Below are 23,432 nucleotides of genomic sequence, written 5' to 3' on the forward strand. Positions count from 1 at the left end.
ATTCTTCATGCATAGTATCTAAAACCTACGGTAGTCAAACGATATAGGCAGGGTTGCCATCGACATGGACCCAAAAATAAGGACAGTCGAAAAATTAGGTTAGCATGTAAAAGCGTTTTTGTACAAAGAGCCGTGGCATATCACATTCCATACTTGTCACCAGAAACAATCTGCTCCAGCAACTCCTTGTTTTTAGAAAGTGCTTTATGGATCACACGACAGCTCAGGTGTAGGTTTGCCTTTACTCAGGGCCGAAACAGCACTTTGTCAGCCCCCCCACCCCCCCAAAAAAACCGTTGGTCTCCCCCCTAGGGTGATAAACCAAACTTCATCACCTCGTTAGACGCGTCAACCAAGATGGAAAAAGTCCGTCCACCAAGTTTGGACTTTGGACAAAATCATTTTTGAGCGTATGGAGCAAAAACTCCAGTAACAATGCTTGTAGTCTTGGTCCTGGCCGAAGAAAACTTATTTGCAATGTTTGAATCGGGAAATATTGCTTCGAACAATTGCGTTGTGCAATCGTTGGTGAGGAATAATTGCTGGTGTTTGACAGTATGGAATGCCCAGGTACCCTCTGCAGCAGCTGCCTAAGTCTGTGGTCGTTGGTGCTGATCTACTTGTGGAAAAATTATTGATCGACTGGCTCAAACTAATCATCATGACACACTTGTTGTGTTTTGGGGTATCAATGTGAGTTGAAATAGCGGTCTTTCATATGGCCTCCACCAGGTTAATGTCACAATTGCAGATAATTGCTATGTGCGAAACACTCGTCCTTCAAGCTTCGTTAGATACCTTCGAATTCTCTCTCATAATCGTAACGTAAAACATTTTTACGAATCAGATTTAGCCTTATTGGTAGCTAAAACTATATGCGCAAGCGCAATATAATTTAGAAAAATTTATCAATGATTTATAGATTTATAGCTTTACTACTTTTTGACTAATGTGTCGACTGTACTGCGCCTTTTTTCACTACGCAATAAATGCTGCCTTCCCCACAGCTTGAGCTTATTCTGCTGTAGACCAAACAGCGGGGACCTGGTCCTGCTGTTTACTGCTAAAATGACGTCCGCTGTGGTAGTTAAAAGGGGCACTGCGCTCTAAAAATGATGTGGTCTCAAATTGAAGGTAAAAACGAACAAAAATTTTTGGCCGCGGCCATTTCCTTCAGAACGCCACCGTAATGGAGCTGCAATTTATTGAAATTTCTACAAGACCAGCTGCCGCGGCTGCTTAACCCGTTACATGGCACGATATCTTCACCGTCTCACTTGCTCGACGCGATTAGGCAGTCACGCAGAGAACGAATTTTGGATAGAATTGTCAGCCGATGTTATGAAGGAAATGTGTCTAAGTTTCGTTCTCTGCGTGACTGCCTTATCGCGTCGAGCAAGTGCGATGATGAAGACATCGTGCCATGTAACGGGTTAAGCAGCCGCGGCATTTATGATGTCATAAAATCTCGACGAAAAAGCATAATTTTAAAATATTATGCTACTATAGAGACTACAGTCTCTATAATGCTACACAGATACCAGAGGAAAACGATCCAAGTTCTGTATCGGTTGAAAATAAGACAAAATAAGGACGCAAGTCGAAAATAAGGACATTTCTTAGAAATAAGGACAGTTGAGTTTTATAAGACGTGGCCCTTCAAAATAAGGACAAATCTTAGAAATAAGGACGGTATGGCAACCCTGGATATAGGAGGTCGACTCACTCCTATGGTGTTGTGTACCGCAAGAGCGACTGATTGGTTGATTGCTTTCTTGTTTTCTGTTCAAAATCTTCATAATATACTTAGCGTGTAAGAGTGCCGAGTCAGAGTCTAGCTGCAGAAATGAGGAGCGTTGGTTCGATTTGTTTGAAATACGGTCAGATTTGTTTGAAATGAGGTCAGTCTTATGTTTGAAATGAGAGAGAGAGAGATATGGTATTCTTTTTCGCCTGCACCATCAAGATGCTTTGACGACGGAGGTGCGATACGGCCTTTATAGTAAGGTCATCTAGTCAGCACCCCTGGTTTTTTCTCCTCCATGCTATCCGTGATTGCTGAGCGCCTAGCAGGATGATAGCCGCGGATACCAGTTTTCGAGTCTTTGGTCTGACCCGGCCGGAGATTTAACCCACGACCTACCGATTGAGAAGCCGGACGCACAACCATTACACTATCTCGCTCGCTAAGGATAGTCATGTCAGAAATAAGGATAGTGATGTTTGAAATAACGATAGTCGCTATATTCACTATAAAGTCAGTTGCAGTACCAGGTACGACTTCCCAGTGGTAACCCAGTCCGAACACATCCCAGTCATGATGTCCGAACACGCTCCAGACTCGATATCCGAGCGTCAACAGAGTCCTAACACACCCCAGACATGATGTCCGAACACGCCCCAGACACGATGTCCGATTGGCAGCACAGGCCGAACACACCCCAGACACGAAGTCCGATTGGCAGCACAGGCCGAACACACCCCAGACATGATGTTCAAACACGCGCCAGACACGATGTACGAGTGTCAATACAGGCCTAACACGCCCAAGGCACCATGTATGAATGGCAACACAGACCGAACACGCGCCAGACACGATGTCCGAGGGTCAACTCAGATCCGAACACAACCCAGACACCGTGTTTGAATGGCCGAACATGCCCCAGGCACGATGTCCGATTGGCAGCACAGGCCGAACACACCCCAGACATGATGTCCAAACACGCCCCAGACACGATGTCCGGGTATCGACACAAGCCGAACACGCCCCAGACACGATGTTAATAAGGTTAGTCATGTTTGAAATAAGGTCAAACTCGTGTTTGAAATAAGGATAGTCATGTTTGAAATAACGTCAGTCTCGTGTTTGAAATAAGGATAGTCATGTTAGAAATAAGGAGAGTCATGTTTGATAAAAGGATAGTCAATTAGTCATGTTTGAAATTGTTGTGTCTTTAAACATAACAAAAATAAGCTACCAAACAGAAAACTCCGAGCACTTATAAGCAACGTAAAGGCACCAATTAGTAGACATGAGAAATGATCATTAGACGTGATTGCACTGACGTAATACACCACATCTCCTCCCCAACTAATATTATTGTTCCTCAATCAAACGTCTAGGTCGTCGTCGTATTCTTTGTGACGGTGGACGCAAAGGCGGCACTGCATTTTCAGTGTTTTGGCGCACAGGCGGCACTGTTTCTTCAGTGTTTTGGCGCTCAGGTGCCAATAGCTCAAGTTCATTGTCAACGTCCGCTACATTATCGTTGCTTGGACTGATTACCGGTGCAGGTATATTTTCTGTTTCCACTGGTGTTGGACTGGATGGAACACGAAGACGAGGACTTGTCAGACGACGATCTGGTGTTGGTGTCATGCTTGTTGATACGACTGGATCGACGATCTCTTCATCTCCCTGGTCGCAAAACCGTGACGCCGACAGATCTCGGATTTGGTCGATATGTCGCTTCCAGAGTAGGTCACCAACTTGAACGCGATACGTTGCAGGACCCAGCTTTTCGATAATAACTCCTCTTGCCCAGACTGGGGGACGCTGTCGATAGTCCTTGACCATAACCGGATCGCCCACTTCCTGCTGACGAGACTTACGAAGTTCGGTCGGTTTGCAAGCTGGATGATCCTTCTGCAACGTGGACTCCAACTGTGGGTGCACTAAATGCAACCGTGTTTGCAGTTCCCGTCCGAACATAGCTCTAGCAGGAGATATCTTTGTTGTTGAATGCGGAGTCGTTCGGTAGTGCAGCAACATCGACTGTAGTCTGTTCTTGATATCCGTTCCTCTGTTCGCTTCCTTCTTTAAAAATTCCTTTAAAACACGAACAAATCGTTCCGCAGAACCGTTGGTTTTGGGACTAAAGGGAGCAGTTCTAATGTGCTTAACACCATTCCGAGTCAAAAACATTTCGAATTGTTTAGACGTGAAAGGTGGCCCGTTATCACTTACTAGCTCATCCGGCAGGCCATGCGTTGAGAAAATCTTACCAAGTACGGATATCGTATTTTCAGCAGTAATTGAACTCATCTGATGCACTTCCGGCCATTTCGTCCGAGCATCTACTAGTACCAGGAAGTACTTCCCCATACGAGGTCCGGCAAAATCCACGTGTACTCGCTGCCATGCCCGAGTTGGCCAGACCCAAGGATTCAAAACTTCCGGCCTTCTGCTTTCACATTGTCTGCAGATAGCACAATCTCTAACCTTCTGTTTGATGTTACCGTCGAGATTGGGCCACCACACATGCATTCTGGCTTTTATCTTCATCCTTACGATCCCAGGATGGTGTTCATGCAATAAATCAAGGATATGTCGTTGATATCGCGCCGGGATAACTACTCGGATACCCCAAAGTAAGCAGTCCTGCTCGACTGTCAGTTCGTTCCTGCGAAAATAAAACGGTTGATATTCTGGAGATAAGCCGCCAGCGGGCCATCCGTTTATCACATAATAATGTACACGAGATAAAAGCGGGTCTCGGCGCGTCGCAAGGCCAATCCTTTTCGCTGTTATGGGTAGATTGTCTACTTGTATCGCATTTATCTCGTTGGCTTGCTGTGTTGATGGATCCACCTCGGCTGATGCAATTGAGGGACTTCTCGAAAGCCAATCTGCAGTAACATTCTGCTTACCCGGCTTGTAACGAATTTCGTAATTATAACACGCGAGTTTGATTGCCCAACGTTGCAACCTGGATACGGCTAGCACGGGTATACCAGTCTTTGGACCTAGAATCATCGTCAAGGGTTTGTGGTCCGTAAATAGGGTAAACTTCCTCGCGAACAAGTAGTGATGGAATCTCTGTAACCCGAATATTATGGCCAGAGCTTCTTTCTCGATGTGAGAATAGTTTTTCTCGGCCGGTGACAATGTACGAGAGGCGTACGCAATTGGGCGCTCACGCTCTCCATCGGGTTGCATGATTACTGCTCCCAAACCATCAGGGGACGCGTCTACTGACAGGGTAATCGGCTTATCAGGGTCATAGTGAGCCAACACCAAATCGGAGGTAAGCCAATTTTTCAAAGCTCCGAAGGCCTTTTCACAAGCATCATCCCACTTCCACTTCACGTCCTTTCTTAGCAAGTTCGTTAACGGTTGCAACAGACTGGATAGGTTCGGTATAAATTTTCTATGGACATTTACCATCCCGAGAAAAGACCGCAGTACACTCACGTTGTCTGGACGGCAAGCAGAAGTCACTGATCGCAAATTTGAGTTGCTCGGTCGTATGCCATTCTTGTCAATCACATAGCCTAAATATTCCAGGGACTCTTCCAGGAAACAACACTTGGACTTTTTAGCTTTCAAACCATATTTATCCAAACGATTACATACTGTCGATAGCAGCTCAAGATTTTCCTTCTCCGAAGACCCGGTGACTAAGATGTCGTCCAGCAAACACGGTACATTCAGTCCTTGTAGCACCTGATCCATCAATTGCTGAAAAATGGCAGGCGCTGATGCCACTCCGAACGGAAGTCGAGTGTATCTGAACAATCCCAGATGGGTGTTAATCACCACGTACTTACGCGAGTCGTCATCAAGCTCCACTTGCGTGTACGCTTGTGATAAATCGATCTTGCTAAAATACGAACTTCTCCTTCCGTTAAGAAGCGCCAGCAAGTCGTCGGGGGTCGGTAATGGATATTCCGGTATATCCAACTGCGGATTAATCGTAACTTTAAAGTCGCCACAAATACGAACTTCACCTGACGCCTTAAGAACAGGCACAATTGGACTCGCCCAGTCGGAGTGCTCAACTTTTTCCAACACTCCAGTATCCACTAACCTACGGATTTCTGTTTCCACTTTATCAAGTAAAGCGTATGGAACCTTACGCGCTTTCTAAAATTTCGGGACGGCGTTGGGCTTCATGTTGAGCCGTGCTTTAATGCCGACAACTTTCCCTAGTTGCGTTTCAAAAATACTAGTATCCCTCAATAGCCTGCTTAGGCAATCTCTCGAATTCTCACTCTGACCGCTATCCGAGACCATTCCGATTAATTTTGGCAAATTCATTTGTATTTTACGCATCCAGTTCCTACCGAACAACGGCGGAGCTTCCATATCCAAAACAATCAAAGGCAATTTACAATCATGTCCCTGATAGCTCCACCATCACCACGGTTTTACCCAATACCGGCAGAATTTCGCCACTGTAGGCCTTCAATTTAATGTTGCATGGCTCCAGCGTCGCAAGAGGAAATTTCTCCCACAGTAAATACTTAGAAATTACGGATACTGCAGCACCTGTATCGAATATCATAGAAATGATAATACCGTTGATGCCAATATCTACGCGAATCTCATCTTTCCCTTCTACGAAATTGATATTCATCAAGATACTCACACTGTCGTCTGCCGAGGACTCGGAACCGCAGTCGTCATCGTTACCAGCATCATCTGTTGATTGCTTTCCCGTCGATCCGCTCAAACAGTTAATCTTGCATGCGGTCTTACTCTTTCGCCTTGTACCTTTTCCGGGGCACATCTTCCTTATGTGTCCGACCCGTCTGCACGCATGACACAGCGCTGTGCGAAAGATACAGTGGTCTTCTCCGTGGTTAGATTTCCCGCAGCGCTTGCATTCATGGTATTCTCGAGCCCCACGCTGTTCCCTTCGTACCAACGCGGTGCTGTAACTACCAGTATCGAAAAGTTGTCTCCCCGCTGCTTCCATTGCGACAGCTTTTTTAACGGCGTCTTCTAAGCTCAAATCATTCTCCAACAGTAAGCGCTCTTGGATAGGTCTCGAGCGCAGACCGCAGATGAGCCGATCTCGAATTGCTTGGGTTAAGAATGCCCCGAATTCGCAATGTTCCGACAATTTCTTCAGTGCCGCGACGAAGGCATTGACAGGTTCACCCTCGTCTTGGACCCGTAGATTAAATTTATACCGCTCTGCCACTAACAACGGCTTCGGCGTAAGATGATCCCCGAGCAATTTTACTATTTGTCGATAACTCTCATCTTTCGGTTTTTCTGGTGTCGAGAGATTTCGGACGAGGCTATATGCTTTCGCCCCACATACCGTTAGCAAGACAGCTTTCATTTTTCCTTCGTCGGCAATACCATTCGCTTCAAAGTAAAGCTCCAAGCGTTCGACATACTCGTCCCACTCGTCCTCACCCAAGTTAAACTCGGGCACTTCCCCGTATCCTCGGCTTCCGGCCGCAGGAGTGTCGTTGTTCATCCTCGTCGCCAATGTTGTGTCTTTATTCACATAACAAAAATAAGCTACCAAACAGAAAACTCCGAGCACTTATAAGCAACGTAAAGGCACCAATTAGTAGACATGAGAAATGATCATTAGACGTGATTGCACTGACGTAATACACCACAGAAATAAGGTTAGTCTCATGTTTGAAATGAGGATAGTCATGTTAGAAATGAGGATAGTCATGTTTGAAATAAGGATAGTCGCTATATATATTCACTATGAATATATTCACTCTGCAGAAACTACAGCATAAAGTAGCCTACTCCGAATCATAGCTAGGGCCCCAAAGGGGCCTGGCTGCCCATCAAATAAGTCGCTGCTGAAGAGATTCGGCGTCCTAAACATAGAAGATATGCGGAAACTAGAAATCGCCAAGTTTATGTATCAGTTTCACTGCGGTCGTTGCCCCGAATATTTCAATGACTTCTTTACCTCTGAATCAAAAGCGCACAAGTACAACACACGCGCGTCCACGTCGTCCAAATATCATATGATCGACCGAAAAGATCATCGCTCCATCAAATATGCCGGACCAGATGTGTGGAACAGTATCCCGCCGGCCATCCGACAGTCGACGAGCATGTACACATTCAAGTCGAAATACAAGCAATTACTACTAAATAAATACAGTCCATCCTCAAGATTACCGGACCACGACTGACCTATCGATCTCGCTTCCCATGACATGCCGCCCTATTTCTTGTCGCATTCTTTTTCTATACTATCTTCTTTACTTTCATTCAGTGTGCATGCCTCCTCTTTACATCGCCTAGGCCAAGGTGGGTGTCAGATTCCATAGACTACTTGTCGCTTCGACATCTTCCTGTCTTTTCATTGTATCGCATTTTTGTGGTGTATTGAACTGATAAAATTGCTAATAAACCAATGATGATGATGATGATGAACACATCCCAGACATGATGTCCGAACTCGCCGCAGACACAATGTCCGAGTGTCAACTCGGTCCGAACACAACCCAGACACCATGTTTGAATGGCCGATCTCGACCCAGACATGATATCCGAACACGCGCCAGACACGATGTATGATTATCAACACAGGCCGAACACGCCCAAGACACCATGTCCGAATGAATAATTGACCATGATAATGGGAATTTTATCGAGCGATCATTCGGAACAATGCCGATTTACAGATTTCAGACTTGGACGGCTATATTTCTTGGTGGTTTCGTTGACCTGCCGGCTTTAAAATTGTATTTCCGGAATAGCTTTCTATTAAGATCGGCATTGTTAAATTGGAGTTTCAAAGTTAATGTATGAGTTCGGCCAATACTAATGTCCCTTGCATTTATTACGGTTCGCCTGTGTTTGCCGCTGGGCTCATTTGACAAGGACAGGAATATTTGGGGCTTGTATTTGCGGCGAGTTCGGACATCATGTCTGGGATGTGTTCGGACTGGATCTGGGATGTGTTCGGACTGGGTTACCACTGGGAAATCGTGCCTGGTACTATACAACTGACCTCATAGTAAATATATAGCGACTATCCTCATTTCTAACATGACTATCCTCATTTCAAACATGAGACTAACATTATTTCAAACATGAGACTAACCTTATTTCAAACATGACTATCCTTATATCAAACATGACTATTCTTATTTCCAACATGACTATCCTTATTTCAAACACGAGACTGACCTTATTTCAAACATCACTAATAACCCTATTACCATCGTGTCTGGGGGGTATTGCGACTGTGTTGCCAGTCCATCCTCAAGATTACCGGACCACGACTGACCTATCGATCTCGCTTCCCATGACATGCCGCCCTATTTCTTGTCGCATTCTTTTTTTTATACTATCTTCTTTACTTTCATTCAGTGTCCATGCCTCCTCTTTACATCGCCTAGGCCAAGGTGGGTGTCAGATTCCATAGACTACTCCTTGTCGCTTCGACATCTTCCTGTCTTTTCATTGTATCGCATTTTTGTGGTGTATTGAACTGATAAAATTGCTAATAAACCAATGATGATGATGATGATGATCGAACATCGTGTCTGGGGCGTGTTCCGACATCATGTCTGGGTTGTGTTCGGCCTGTGCTGCCATTCAGTCATTATGTCTGGGGCGTGTCGGCCTGTGTTGACACTCGGACATCGTGTCCGCGGCGAGTTCGGACATCATGTCTGGGGCGTGTTCGGCCTGTGCTATTGCCATTCAAACATGGTGTCTGGGGCGTGTTCGGTCTGTGTTGCCATTCGGACATGGTGTCTTGGGCGTGTTCGGCCTGTGTTGATACTCGGATATCGTGTATGAGGCGTGTTTAGACATCATGTCTGGGGTGTGATCGGCCTGTGCTGCCAATCGGACACCGTGTCTGGGGCGTGTACGGCCATTCAAACATGGTATCTGGGTTGTGTTCGAGCTGAGTTGACACTCGGACATTGTGTCTGGGGCGTGTTCGGTCTGTGTTGCCATTCAGACAGGGTGTCTTGGGCGTGTTAGGCCTGTATTGACACTCGGACATCTTGTCTGGCGCGTGTTTGGACATCGTGTCAGGGGTGTGTTCGGCCTGTGCTGCCAATCGGACATCGTGTCTGGGGCCTGTTTGTACATCATGTCATCATCATCATCATCATCATTGGTTTATTAGCAATTTTATCAGTTCAATACACCACAAAAAATGCGATACAATGAAAAGACAGGAAGGTGTCGAAGCGACAAGGAGCAGTCTATGGAATCTGACACCCACCTTGGCCTAGGCGATGTGAAGAGGAGGCATGTCTGGGGTGTGTTCGGCCTGTGTTGCCAATCAGACATCGTGTCTGTTCGGTCTGTGTTGTCATTCGGACATGGTGTCTTGGGCGTGTTCGGCCTGTGTTGATACTTGTACATCGTGTCTGGCGCGTGTTCGGATATCATGTCTGGGTCGAGATTGGCCATTCAAACATGGTGTCTGGGTTGTCTTTGGCCTGTGTTGTCATTCAGACATGGTGTCTTGGGCGTGTTCGGACATCATGTCTGGGATGTGTTCGGACTGGGCTACCACTGGGAAATCATGCCTAGTACTGCAACTGACCTTATAATGAATATAGCGACTATCCTTATATCAAACATGACTATCCTTATTTCTGACGTGACTATCCTCATTTCAAACATGAGACTTACCTCATTTCAAACAAATTTGACTTTATTTCAAACCAATCGAACCAACCCTGTAGGCAGAAATCGCGCTTTTCGTTCCGGGTTTCGTGGCTTATGCTCATCAAAATGATTGCAATAGAATTGCAGTACCGGTATCTCATTGTGTTTTTGCTGATGGCGGCTTAGTTTCATCAGATATTGACTCGGGGATTTACGTTCGCAAACGTGCAGGGAGCAACGAGTAGGGTAATCACTAATCAGTATCCACCATTGGCATGTAACAATTTATCACTCCTCGTGTTAGGCCAGTTAGGGCGGAGCTCATAAAGGTAGGTAGGTGCCCGAGTTGTTAGCTGAGGTGTGTGCGATGTTGTCTGTTGCATCATAGTGCGAAAACGCGTTATTGGTTGTCAGTTGTCAGTTTGTTGAATGAAACGGCCGTCTGTTTATAAAAGATACTGCGATTGTTTCAGGTAGAATAATCCTAATCCCGAAATGAAAGTCAAGTAGTGTCCAATTAGTACGGTACAGCGAGGCAACATTAGGGTTACCATATTTTGGAATCGGGAAAGGAGAACACTTTTTAAAACTCAGAATCTTGAAAAAATGTTCAGCGCTCAAAATACAGTTTTGTCCTTCACATTTACAGGTGGTAGACTGAAAAAAAGGTCAACTTTCTCGCTCACCGCCCAAAATACAGTTTTTTCCTTCACGTTTACAGGTGGCTGAATAAAGAAAAATGAGGTCATCTTTACGGCTCAGCTCCCGAAACACCCGCCGGAGCTTTACTTCGGTGGTAATTTACGGTATCTCACTCCAATTTGACAGTAAATTTGACCAATATTCTTGATAAAGAGGACAAAATTTCGAAAAAGAAGACATTTGAGCGTCCTCAGAGGACATTTTCAAAAACCTGAATAAGGAGGACGTGTGGTAACCCCACGCAACATAGAATATAGATAAGATATATTGCTCTGCACTGGCGCGTGCATAATTTGTTGATAGTCTGATTGTCGAGTGAAGCCATTACCTGAGACAATTGTGACGGTCATCATCAGAAATATTTCTGTGTAGGAATTTTACGCTAGGCTATGTACCTTATTGTACAGTTTGTCCGGGTTTGCTAAATCTTGAGCGATCAACCGGTTTTCTTACTCGGGTGTGTTCTTGAATCCTGAATCCACTCTTTATGGCGTTTTCAAGTTGTTGGAGGTCTAGGTTTTGACACGAATATTATTCACACGATTATTTCACTGCCGTTTAAATTTGAGGTCCTTTCTGATTTGACGTACATTCAGGTTAGACCACCGAAAATTATATTTTCACTGGATCAATTTTTTCAGGCTATTGATTTTGTTGACGTCGCCAAAACTAAGTTTTGCTACAGTGTCTTGCTTGGATACGGAACGATTCGAGTATCTCATACCCTAATAATTTCAACGAACTTTACCATAAATGCAACTTTTTAGTGCGAATTTTGTGAAAAATAAATGCAACTTTTTACTGTAACTTTTGTGAAAAATAAGTGCAACTTTCCACGGATTTGACTGCAACGAAAACTTGCCCTACTTACAACTCTAGGTTGGGGTGTGTGTATGTGTAGGTGGGCCAATTGAAAATACCTGGTCTAAGTAATCAAACTGGTATCATATAATCAACAAGATTGTTTTTAATTTGACTAGTTCAGGACTTCTGCATACGCCAGTGTTTACTGCATTAACTTTTTTCGACAGAAAACACGCACCAACAGAGAGCGAATCTTGGGTTGGGTTGAAATAATACTTTTTATATCCCCACCAACGCAATTAGCTGTCGAACTGTAAAGGAAGCGTCTTCATTTTTTTCTTTGTTTGCTTTCGTGAGTAATTTCACTTTTCCTGCTACACTTTGCTGTACCAATCTGGTCTACAAGATGCTCGCAATTGTACCCAATTAAAAGCGACCACGGAGCTGGCACGGCCCTGTACGAGTTCATTGTAGATTGTTACTGCATTTATCATCATTGTTTCATATAATCACTTATATCATGTTAAAAACAACAAAGTACTGTTTATTGAGTTATAACCTAACAATAGGAATTGTGAACCTCTCCCCGAATGAACGGTAAGCGGAGAACTTTCCGAGTTTTTAAAGTGCACTATTTACCTTTATTCCGTTCTGGAGCATTTTGGTCGATTAAGCGGTTATCCGTGTTATCTGATGTCTGAATTAAGCAAAGCCGAATGTAATAAGGAGTCCAATCATTGCAATTTTTAAATAGTTATTTCAGAATGCAGTATTTCAAGTATTCTCGCCTAAGCCCTATCATTGTTACCAGTAAATTTAATCCTAACCAATAAAATACTACGGTACCCAATCATTAGAGCACTTCAGTGCACGTTATAAATATCAAATATAACGATTGTGAGGCCGACTTAGACCGTGCCACATTAAATACTGTTTCAAGTCCCGGCTGTACCACATCGCCGAAAGATCAAGATCGAACACTGTTACGTCTGGCGCCAGACCACGGTGGATATTAAATTGATAGAATGTGGTTAGTCGTTTCCAGATCCTATCTATTCATTACATGGTGATGGTATGCTGGTACGTTTTATCACATGGCAAATTGTGTGGAGTGGATGAAAATAATAGAACCGATAATTATATTGTATCACAGTAAATTTTGTACAGAGTGAAATGGTTTTCTATACCCTTGACGTCATATCTCATTTCTTACATTTTCTCCAATAATTTAGAGTACAGTGTTGCCAGGGTTGTAACCAAGTCACAAGGCTCCGAGTCACAAGTCATGGTATTATGACTAGAGTCCGAGTCCAGTCAGTTTCCAGTTGAAGTCTTGTTAAACCCACTTCTTGTGACTCTTTTGATGATATCGAATGGTTCGCATTTATAATTTACTGATTTTCCTCACTTTTAGCAGTTTTTGGTCACATTTTCAAGTACCAGTATTAATAGACGAAATCCCAATAGTGTGGTTACTTTACTATTCTTCGAAATAACAATGACATGTTGGTCTTGGCCCTCCGAGTCTCGAATCATGTGACTTGTCTCGAGTCATATGACTTGACTCGAGTCGAGTCGCGTCATTTCCGTATTTTGAGAAAATGACTCGAGTCAAGTCGAGTCATCAGAAAATCGTGACTCGAGTCATTACAACCATTAGTTTTGCTCGAGTGCATCTCAATGAACGTTTGATCGTTTGACTTGACCGAGTCGACAATAGATAACTAACCAGCGGATAGATGCGCAACACGTGAATCACGCTTAAAAAGCTCCAATCATCATTTATTTAATCGTTTGGCGCCGGCGTGGGTATTTTTACCCATTGCCGGTACGATGGAAGCGTACTGTAATAGAACCACTATGTATCCCGTTCTAATCGTGCTAGGTCGCTACTGTTCATTTCTGTGGATAGATATTGTTTGTTCAAGTTCATTGATACCATATTATTTGATATATATTAGATCTGAGACGTCGAAATCGGATATCAAATACCGTAGATAAATATGTTGCAAAATACACTGTCTTAGCAACGCGCGCGTCATAGACCACTCTCACATTACGTACTGTATGTTTTGTCCTAGCCGTCTTAGAGCATAGTTGTTTCTTTCTGTGAAAAGCTAGTGTCCATACAAGTCCACACATATCTTCATATCTGAGATTAGTTATATATAAGGTGTTCAAAATCTATGTGATAGGCCGCGTGACAAAGATATCCATATATATATACAATATTACTCGGCGATTATACCTACGCGAAAGCGTCCGTCTGGATATACAAAGAGCAGGCGTACATCATATATAGCTTACGTTGTAGTAATAGGGTGGAGTGAAAAATGGAAAATTTGGAATTTCAAAACGGACACTTGATATGTGGTGCCAAATTTAAAAAAAATAATTTCTATAATAATTTTGCGCTCGTGCACCCTCTAGTGGTCGTGCAATTGCACCAAACGAGCCAAAAATAGCTAATTTCGCTATATATTGATTACCACTTATGCTAGAAAGCTGGTTTTGGGCTTAAAAGATGCGGAAGCAACAAGTTTCTATCTCACTTCCACAGAACTTTGTCTTATAAATGAACAGAAAAAAAGTTACAAGCAAATTATTGATTTTTAGGCTGTTTTTAGGTAAAATAAGGCACTGAAGCAAGAGCTATGATGCCAAAAGCTTGTAGTGATTGATCTTATGACTGACAACTCCTTATTAAAAGCACATAAATTGCAAATCCATATTGATAACACAAAAACATCAATTCTATATTGAAAAAAGACATATTTCAAATATGGTTTCACTACTAGAGTATTAGTATGCACAAACTTTGAAATTTTGTTTCGTAATAAAGGATTTCATCTGCTTTCGAGATTTCAGTTTTTGTGTGATGAGGCCATCTCTACGTTCAAATCCCGACACATGGGCAAGGGGCATATGCTTCGGTCACCACTTTAACGTCTCTTTCCACTGCCTGATTGTGCCAAGGATGATTGATCCTTAATGGTGACGACCTTAGATTTTCCAGCTCAATATATGAAAAGTTTTTGATAGCCGGTGGCTGTTCCGCATCTTTTAGATGCAAGTTGACAATTTGGTGGTATGACTTGACCTTGATGTTTATAATTGGGATTTTGAACAATCTGATTCTAGTGTCAACGCTGTTTTTAGGTTTCGGTTCATTAACACATCCTCCTTCTAAGTCGCCAATTGGAATCTGATATTCTGTTTGATCTGCTCATAGTTATAGACTTGCAAGTCTTCTGAGGCCTTCATCATCATCACCGAGCATTCCCAGATGTGCAAAACATGCCTTTTGTTGTAGCAAAGATAGTGCAAGGTTACGAATTGTGTATTAGAAAGCTTTTGTAACATGGGAAACTATGTTGCAGAAGTTTTTAGCACCATCAACAATGGAATTGTGCCTTTTTATTTCAAACCATAACGGAAAATAAACCTCAATGCAGAATTGAGCAAGATAGTTCAGATTGCTTGATGGATGACTTTGTCGCACATAGAAACTCAAAATTCGGCATGTTCTATGTGGGACTGAGTCATCCATAATTGTACCTTTTTATTTCAAATCATGACGGAAAATAAACCTCCATGCAGAATTGAGTAAGATAGTTCAGATTTCCTGATTTTTTGAGGTTCTATACATAGCATACATGTGCGACAGAGTCATCCATCAAGCAATCTGAACTATCCTGCTTAATTCTGCATGGAGTTTTATTTTCCGTCATGGTTTGAAATAAAAAGGCACAATTCCATTGTTGATGGTGCTAACAACTTGTGCAACATAGTTTCCCATATTACAAAGCTTTCTGATACACGAATTCGCAACCTTGCACTACCTTTGCTACAAGGAAAAGCATATTTTGCACATCCGGATAATGTCTTTTGGGAATGCTCAGTGATGATGATGAAGGTCTCGGAAGAATTGCAAGATTACAACTATGAGCAGATCAAACAGAATACCAGATTCCATTTAGCGACTTTGAAGGGGGATATGTTAATGAAACGAAACCTAAAAACAACGTTGACACTAGAATCAGATTGTTTAAAATCCCAATTATAAACATCAAGGCCAAATCATACCACTAAATTGTCAACTTGAATCTAAAAGATATGGAACAGTCACCAGCAATCAAAAACTGACCATATCTCGAAATGGAAAATCTAAGGTCATCTCCTCAAACTTGCTTGGCACAACCAGGCAGTGGAAAGAGACGTTTCAGTGGTGACCAACGCATCTGCCCATGTGTCGGGATTTAAACGTAGAGATGACTTAATCAGAGAAAAACTGAAGTCTCAAAAACAGATGAAATCTTTTAATACAAAACAAGATTTAAAAGTTTGTGCAGACTAATACTCTGGTAGTGAAATCATCTTCGAAATATATCTTTTTTTAATATATCGAATTGATGGTTTTGTGTTTTCAATATGAATTAGCAATTTATGTGTTTCCAATACGGAGTTGTCATTCATAAGATCGATCACTACACGCTTTTGGCCTCGTACCCTGCTTCAGTGCCTAATTTTACCGAAAAACAGTCTAAAAATCAATAATTTGCTCGTAACTTTTTTTCTGTTCATTTTTAAGACAAAGTTCTGTGGAAGTGAGATAGAAACTTGTTGCTTCCGCATCTTTTGAGCCCAAAATCAGCTTTCTAGCGGAAGCGGTCATCAATATATAGCGAAATTAGCTATTTTTGGCTCGTTAGGTGCAATTGCACGACCACTAGAGGGTGCACGAGCCCAAAATTATTCTAGAAATTATTTTTTTCCAATTTGGCACCACATATCAAGTGTCCGTTTTGAAATTCAAAATTTTCCATTTTTCACTCCACCCTATTGTAGTAATGATAAGCATTTGCGGTTTCTCTCTTTCAATAAAGCTAGTCAATCTCCTCCTACAAGGCCAAAATAAACAACATTAGTTATGCCTAATTCACGCCAAGGCCGCTTATGAAAACCGCGAAGAGAATTGCTGCGGACTACCACGGTAGTGTCAAACTCATGGATGAATATCCGTATCATAAAGTGATATGTCCAGAATTCTGTTGGTAATTGACATTCTTAGATTGTTTCTGTGAAGAGTACATACCCATAAGATTATATCTACACCAGACAACGGTTATTAGTCATGTATATATCGTAATAACCGCAAAAGGTGTGTATGTATTTGAAGGACGTGCTACCAAATAACGTCATAAACTTAACGTTGCAGTAATGACAAGCATTTGTAGTATATCATTTTGGTAAAGACTGTATAATCTCAGTCTAGGAATACTAAAATCACTGCCGCATCGCGAGTTGACTAAAACGGTCGGTATTGTTTTGATTAGAAATTATCGTCTGCTAGACGTAGAGTGTCGACGCAGGGCTCTCTAGAACAATGAATTCTGTGCCTATGCAATACATCAGACTCTATTGTCGCCGAATACCTATACTAAGGTTCAAGGTACGCAATTTAGCATTTCTGTTCCCAACCAACATTTTCGCGGCTTGCTCTTGATATACGTGGCCAGACGCAGAGCTCGAAATGATTTGAGTGGCGCTAACAGATCCGCGTTAACGTTCTGAATCGAACAATACCTAGGTTACCGTGTTGGAGTCCCATTAAGGTACAGTTTTTCGATTTTGAAAATTGAAGTAGAATTCTTCGAAAATTGCAGCCGGTGCCAATCGGTTGAGGCAGGGATGCTGGATTACACCGTGTAACACGATTTTTGCTCCCAGGCTCTAATTGATATTTCCTGATCACTCTCACCTAGAAACTTCCAAAAATCAATATAGTTCAATCAGGCGCGTAGCCAGCCGAAAAATAGGGGGGGGGTCGATTTCTTTCGAATTTAGTAATATAGCATCAATTCATTAGGATTAAGTACATGCGTAAATAACGATTATACAACATCCTCGTGTTGACGATTATACGCGTATGATAAGCTTGCTGACGAGTCCGGAAGTGCTGTGAATTAGGGACTCTCTGATCTGTCGTGAACAATTAAATACGCGCGCTTATCAATGCCTCTTACGTAGCCTCGGCGACGATTTGCGCAAGTCAAAATGTACGAGTTTTTATGGAATATGTGCTACAATGACGCCGATTTCAGGTGGTTCAAACCTTACCTCTTAAAACTCAAGCCTTGACACACAGCTTCAGATGGTTATGTTTAGGTATTAGCGGAAATCAATTACGCATGTGGGCACGCGGCGCACATGTTTCCGGACATTCAGTGTCATTCAGTTTCGAGATGTCACTCTTTAATCACAATCGCTAATCAGCATATACGGTATTTAACGGCATTTTATCCAAGCCATCAGGAAATAGGAGCCAAAGCATGGTAGGCCCGAGACGCGGTAGTTGAGCTAGCGATATCTTTCGTACTAGGCGATTGCAGATGCGATTGTGTAGGCCAGCGATGATATCGTGAGCACCAAGCCAATGTAGCTGCGATTGTGTAGGCTAGGGCTAGCGATGATATCGTGCGCACCGGGCCTATTGCAGATGCGATTCTTCAAGCCAGCGGAATTAGGCTTTTTGAAGACGCGATAAATCAGGCTAGCAACGATTGCCGAGTGCGCGGCAGCGAATGACCTAATTTCGCAATCATCTCAGCAGGAGATCGTGTCGCGTCACATTGTGCAGTGCAAAGCGCACAGATGAATCTCGCTAATTGGCAGCACGCCCTTCGTTAATTGGCCGTGCGCAACACTGATAATACGACTTATTGAATTGCAACCTAGTATTAGCATCAGAACGGTCATTTGAAAACTACGGGGTTTCGCGTGTAAGGAGGGGTTTTCACGCTTCAAAAGGAGGGTGTTTCGACCCCCGAAACCCCCCTCCCTGGCCACGCGCCTGAGTTCAATCCAAACTTTGATTTTGTGGTTAGGAAAGTGATTTTTTGAGTTCGTTAGTATGTGCAATATTGTGCATGGTTATACTGATTTACCCTATAGGAAATAGATATTTACCAAACTGTCTTTGATCGCTTGTACATGGTACATGGGAATTTGCACATTACTGTATTAACTGTATCCAAATCAATGTTAAATGCAAAACTACATAAATATTTCAGGCTAAAACAGCTCAAGTATAAAATCAGTTGAAAATGGGATGTTTTGCTGCAGTTCATCCTGTAACACGATTTTTGTTCCCAGGTTTTAATTGATATCTCCTGATCTTTCTCACCTGGAAACTTCCAAAAATCAATATAGCTCATTCCAAACATTGATTTTGTGGTTGGGAGAGTAATTTTTTTAATTTGCTCGTATGTGCAATAGCTATTGCATGGTTATACTGATTAGCTCAATAGGAAATGGATATTTACCAAACTGTCTTTGATTGCTGCAAGTCCGTTTTTAATCGCTTGGCATCGACAAAGAAATTATATTCTATAAATGCATTCACTAAATATTCTGACGTGTTAGACGTAGGCTATCGATTGCTTTTTCGCAAAGCAAATTAGAACCAACTTTTGGCTATTTTTCTGTCTGGTATAAGCAGGCGCGTATCCATAGCGCGAAAAAAAGGGGGGGGGGTTTGTGTTACGAAATTGGCTATTATGACGTCATTATTACAATCACTCGTCTCCACGCCATGGTGAATATTTACGATATATTATAGTTTAATAATAAAAAGAGATTTGCGGTGAGTGGGAGATGTACGAATACTATACAGACGTTGCCTGAAAATCGCGTTTTTTTTACGGTATGATCGCAAGAAATTCGTAAATGCTCACATTTAGTCATGAGCCGGCAAACGCCGCCCATCTCCAAGCGCCTAGTTCCGGCCAGAGATGCGCGATTTTGTCAGGTTTTGACGATATTATGCGCACGGCCGGTAGTATCGCAGTGGACGAACAAGCGCGGAATAGGGCAGTGGCATAAACGAGGGCGATCGCGATCGCCACAGAGAGGTGGGGTGTGAACAGTGTACGTCGTACACGAATGTGTGCTTTTCCATGGCTTTACTAGCCGTACGGCTGAGCGTGTAGTATGCGCGAAGATAATTAGACCTTAACTGCAAGCGCGCAAGTCAGTCAATTATTACAGAGTACACACTAGGATAATAACTTAATCGACAGAGAAACTTGTCAGCCGATATAATTAGGTTAACTTTACTACTAGGCCTACTCAATTCTCCCGTTCAGCGACAACATAGGCCTGTATTTGGACGACAGCAAGCCACCTAACAATCGGGAACGCCGATCGCTAGGCTTGTATTTTGAAATGTGAATGTCAATCGTAGGCCATTTCTCGCCAATAATCGCGAAGACAATGTGGATTTGAGAACAGCATTGTCGTACTGGTGCCGCCATGTCTGCGTCTTGCTGATCAATCAACACGCCGCGCAATCCGTAATTAGGATGTCAACGTGAGCAGGTGCAGCGAATTCGCGGGCGATGTTGATTGCCGACAACTTCGTCTTCGCAATTACGTATCGCGTCGGCCAATTAGATTAGATTTTCCTAAATTGTTTCTCTCGTTTTAGCAAGGCGAGAGAGAAATCGAGGGAAGAAAGTTGAGAACGTCAGCAACTGCCACAGCTGAAATGTAGCTGAACAAGCGCAGAATTCGTATGGAATTAGCGAAATATTATGACTTATTTTATCCTTTCGACTAATTAAGCGCATAATTCCAATATTTTGTAGGGGTTTTAGTCCCCTTAAATAACATTAAGACGCCATATTTGCCTTCTCATACGTAAAAACGAATATGTTAAACTAATAAATTAGCAAATATTAGAGGCTATATTTGACATCAAATTTTAAGATTTTGAAAGGGGGGGGGGGGGGCTCCGACCCCCTAAACCCCCCCCCCCCATTGGATACGCCACTGGGTATAGGGCAGGGTTGTAACCAAGTCACATGGTTCCGAGTCACGGGTCAATCTTATTTTTTTGGTTTTGAGTCATTTTCAATTTATCACCGAGTCGAGTCCAAGTCACCGTTTAAAGGGTCAAGTCCGAGTCATAGTGTTATGACTCGAGTTCGGAAAGGAAGGAAAGGACGTAGTTTATTTTTGTCCTTGATGTTTTTTGCGGCATATACACCGATTCATGATATACATACACACGATCTGCGCATATGCATACCATGAGTGCATGATGTGCATATGCCGCTGGACAAGGAAGTGCAGATATAGCCTTTACGACTTTCTAAGTCATGCACCACCCCTCCATGCTTTCCCAGTAATGCATGAGCGCCAAGCAGGGAAGCCATGGATACCAGTGTTACTAATCAGGTCTTTGGTCTGACCCGGCCGGGAATCGAACCCACGACCTACCGATCAAGAAGCCGGACGCTTAACCATTACGCTATCTTGATCGGCGAGTCCGAGTCCAAGTCACAGTATTGAAGTCATGTTCAACTCATGTTTTCAATCCTGCTTGGGTGATATCAGAGTCTTTTGGCACATGTTTATTTGGGCAGATAACGGACAGTTCCTGGCCTCATTTACCGATGCTACAGATATACGAGACAGGCTGCCAATATGATAACTCCACTAATCTTAGAACTTTAAATCAAATATCTGTCTTGTGAGTCTTAAAAATCCCAAATACAAGCATTCATTTATCATTACGAGCACATCGACGACAGCGCACAAATAGCTTATAGAGAACCAACAAATCCACGTCTACATACTATCTGATAAAGAACCAACGAATTCAGGTCTAGATACCAACATATAGAGAATCAACAGATGAATGTTTATGTAGAGGTACAGTTTGTCTTTCCCATTATCAGGTGGTTGACTAAATATAAGGTCAACTTTCCTGCTCAGCTCCCGAAATAGCCGCCGGAGCGTAACTTCGGACCGGCAGAAATGTCGTCGCGGACCGGCGGTTGAGAACCACTGCTCTAAACCACAAAAGCAAAGTTTATATGGAATAAAGTTGATTTTTAACACTTACTGGTCCTAAGCAAAGTTTTTTTTTGTTACATTGTGTTATCTTTTGAGTAAATACTAATCAATGCTTGAACGCTGTCCATCCTCAGTATATAATTATGCATGATGCAACCTACTTGTTCTTGAAAAATCTCTCTTCCTCTCTCACTCACTATTGAGTACCTAGATACCGCTAGCGATTGCTGGGTCTTTTTGTAAACGGATGTCGTATGCATGAGGCTGGGTAGCATTATGTCTGGGGTAGATTCGGACTGAATTTCCACTAGGACACCATGGCTGGGGCATTTTTGGACTTGGTTGCTCCTCGCACATCATATCCGGGGTATGTTCGCACTGTGATCCACTATTCGGACATGGAGTCTGGCGTATGTTCAGACATCATATCTGGATTTGAAGGATGTTCGTTCGCATTGTGTTCCGCCACTTCCGGCATCATGTCTGGGGTATGTTCAGACTGTGTTCCGCCACTCGGACATCACATCATGTCCGCGGCATGTTCACACTGTGTTCTGCCATTGCGGACATCATGTTGGGGCATGTTCGCACTGTGTTCCGCCACTTCGGGCATCATGTCTGGGGCATGTTTCGACTATGTTCCGCCACTTGGACAACATGTCTGGGGCATGTTTGAAATATACTGCCACTCTAACAGCATGTTATTGGTATGTTCACGGTCCGAACATACCAAACGCATGATGACCGAGTAAAAACACAGTCCGAATCTACCCCAGACATGATGCACACATGATGTCAGAGTGGCAGCAAAGTCCAAACATGCCCCAGACGTTGTGTCCGAGTGGCAATGCAGTCCGAATCTTCCCCCAAAATGATGCTGTCCGGCCGCTGGCATACAATATCTGTTCACAAAGCGACCAGCAATCGCTAGCGGCATCTGGGTACTCAACTGTGAGTCACGTGCTGCTTATCTATCCGTAGGTTAGTTATCTATATCATAGGCGCTGAACTCTAATTTTCCCTAGGTATGCGGAATCGATGACGTCAAAAATGACTGACCTCATAGTGCGTGAGAATTGTCAAATGAGCCGACTCGCAAGCGTGCAATATCACCTGTCACTTGAATATGGAGACAAAATTACCAGACTATTGAGAAGGCGTATAAGCCAGCCGGCATCTTGCAGAATTGATTGAATTCATTTCAAATTTACCAAGGTAGCATCAGTTTATTATGGTTAAGTACGTGCACCAATGCCGGTAATACATCGATCATACCAAGATAGATCGATAATTATATTTGTGTGTAGCGATTTACGCTTTATACATGGTACTACTAGGATGATGTAAGCGTTATTTGGCACATTCATAATATGCGCCTGGTTTTCACGACAAATTCGTAGATTTCGGCATCTAGAAATGGTTCAGATAAAATGTCCTTAATAGTGAACGGAATATGGATGCATGCGGTCTCTTCTATTAGTTTACGTCTGTAGTGCCCGTATTGGGGGCAGTGTAACAAGAAATGGGACAACGTTTCTTGGCAGCCACAGCTGTCGCATAGTCCCGTACTGTCTAGATTGAGACGATGAAGGTGTCCATTTAACCGGCAATGACCGGTTCTTAGGCGGAAAAGGACTGTGTCAACTTCGCGTCTTTCTGACGGAGGATATATGGACGAGGCTTCGAAGAGTGTCTTGTATTGCTGGGCAGAGTC

General features: G+C 43.0%; 1 protein-coding gene and 1 long non-coding RNA gene across 2 annotated transcripts; one reads left to right on the top strand and one right to left on the bottom strand.

The window, feature by feature from the left end:
• Positions 1–6,116: 6,116 nt before the first annotated feature.
• LOC145452692 (uncharacterized) lies at positions 6,117–7,214 on the bottom strand. Its single transcript, XM_080330858.1, has one exon. It carries the CDS (start codon positions 7,212–7,214, stop codon positions 6,117–6,119), a length of 1,098 nt encoding a protein of 365 aa, XP_080186984.1.
• A 1,546-nt stretch (positions 7,215–8,760) lies between these two features.
• Positions 8,761–11,860, top strand: LOC145452178 (uncharacterized). Its single transcript, XR_013919227.1, has 2 exons — positions 8,761–8,965; positions 10,196–11,860. It is a non-coding gene; the product is annotated as an uncharacterized LOC145452178 (long non-coding RNA).
• Positions 11,861–23,432: the final 11,572 nt, after the last annotated feature.

Source organism: Botryllus schlosseri, chromosome 12 (assembly GCF_051294905.1).
Source record: "Botryllus schlosseri isolate E-star chromosome 12, Bs_hap1, whole genome shotgun sequence".
Classification (NCBI taxonomy): domain Eukaryota; kingdom Metazoa; phylum Chordata; class Ascidiacea; order Stolidobranchia; family Styelidae; genus Botryllus; species Botryllus schlosseri.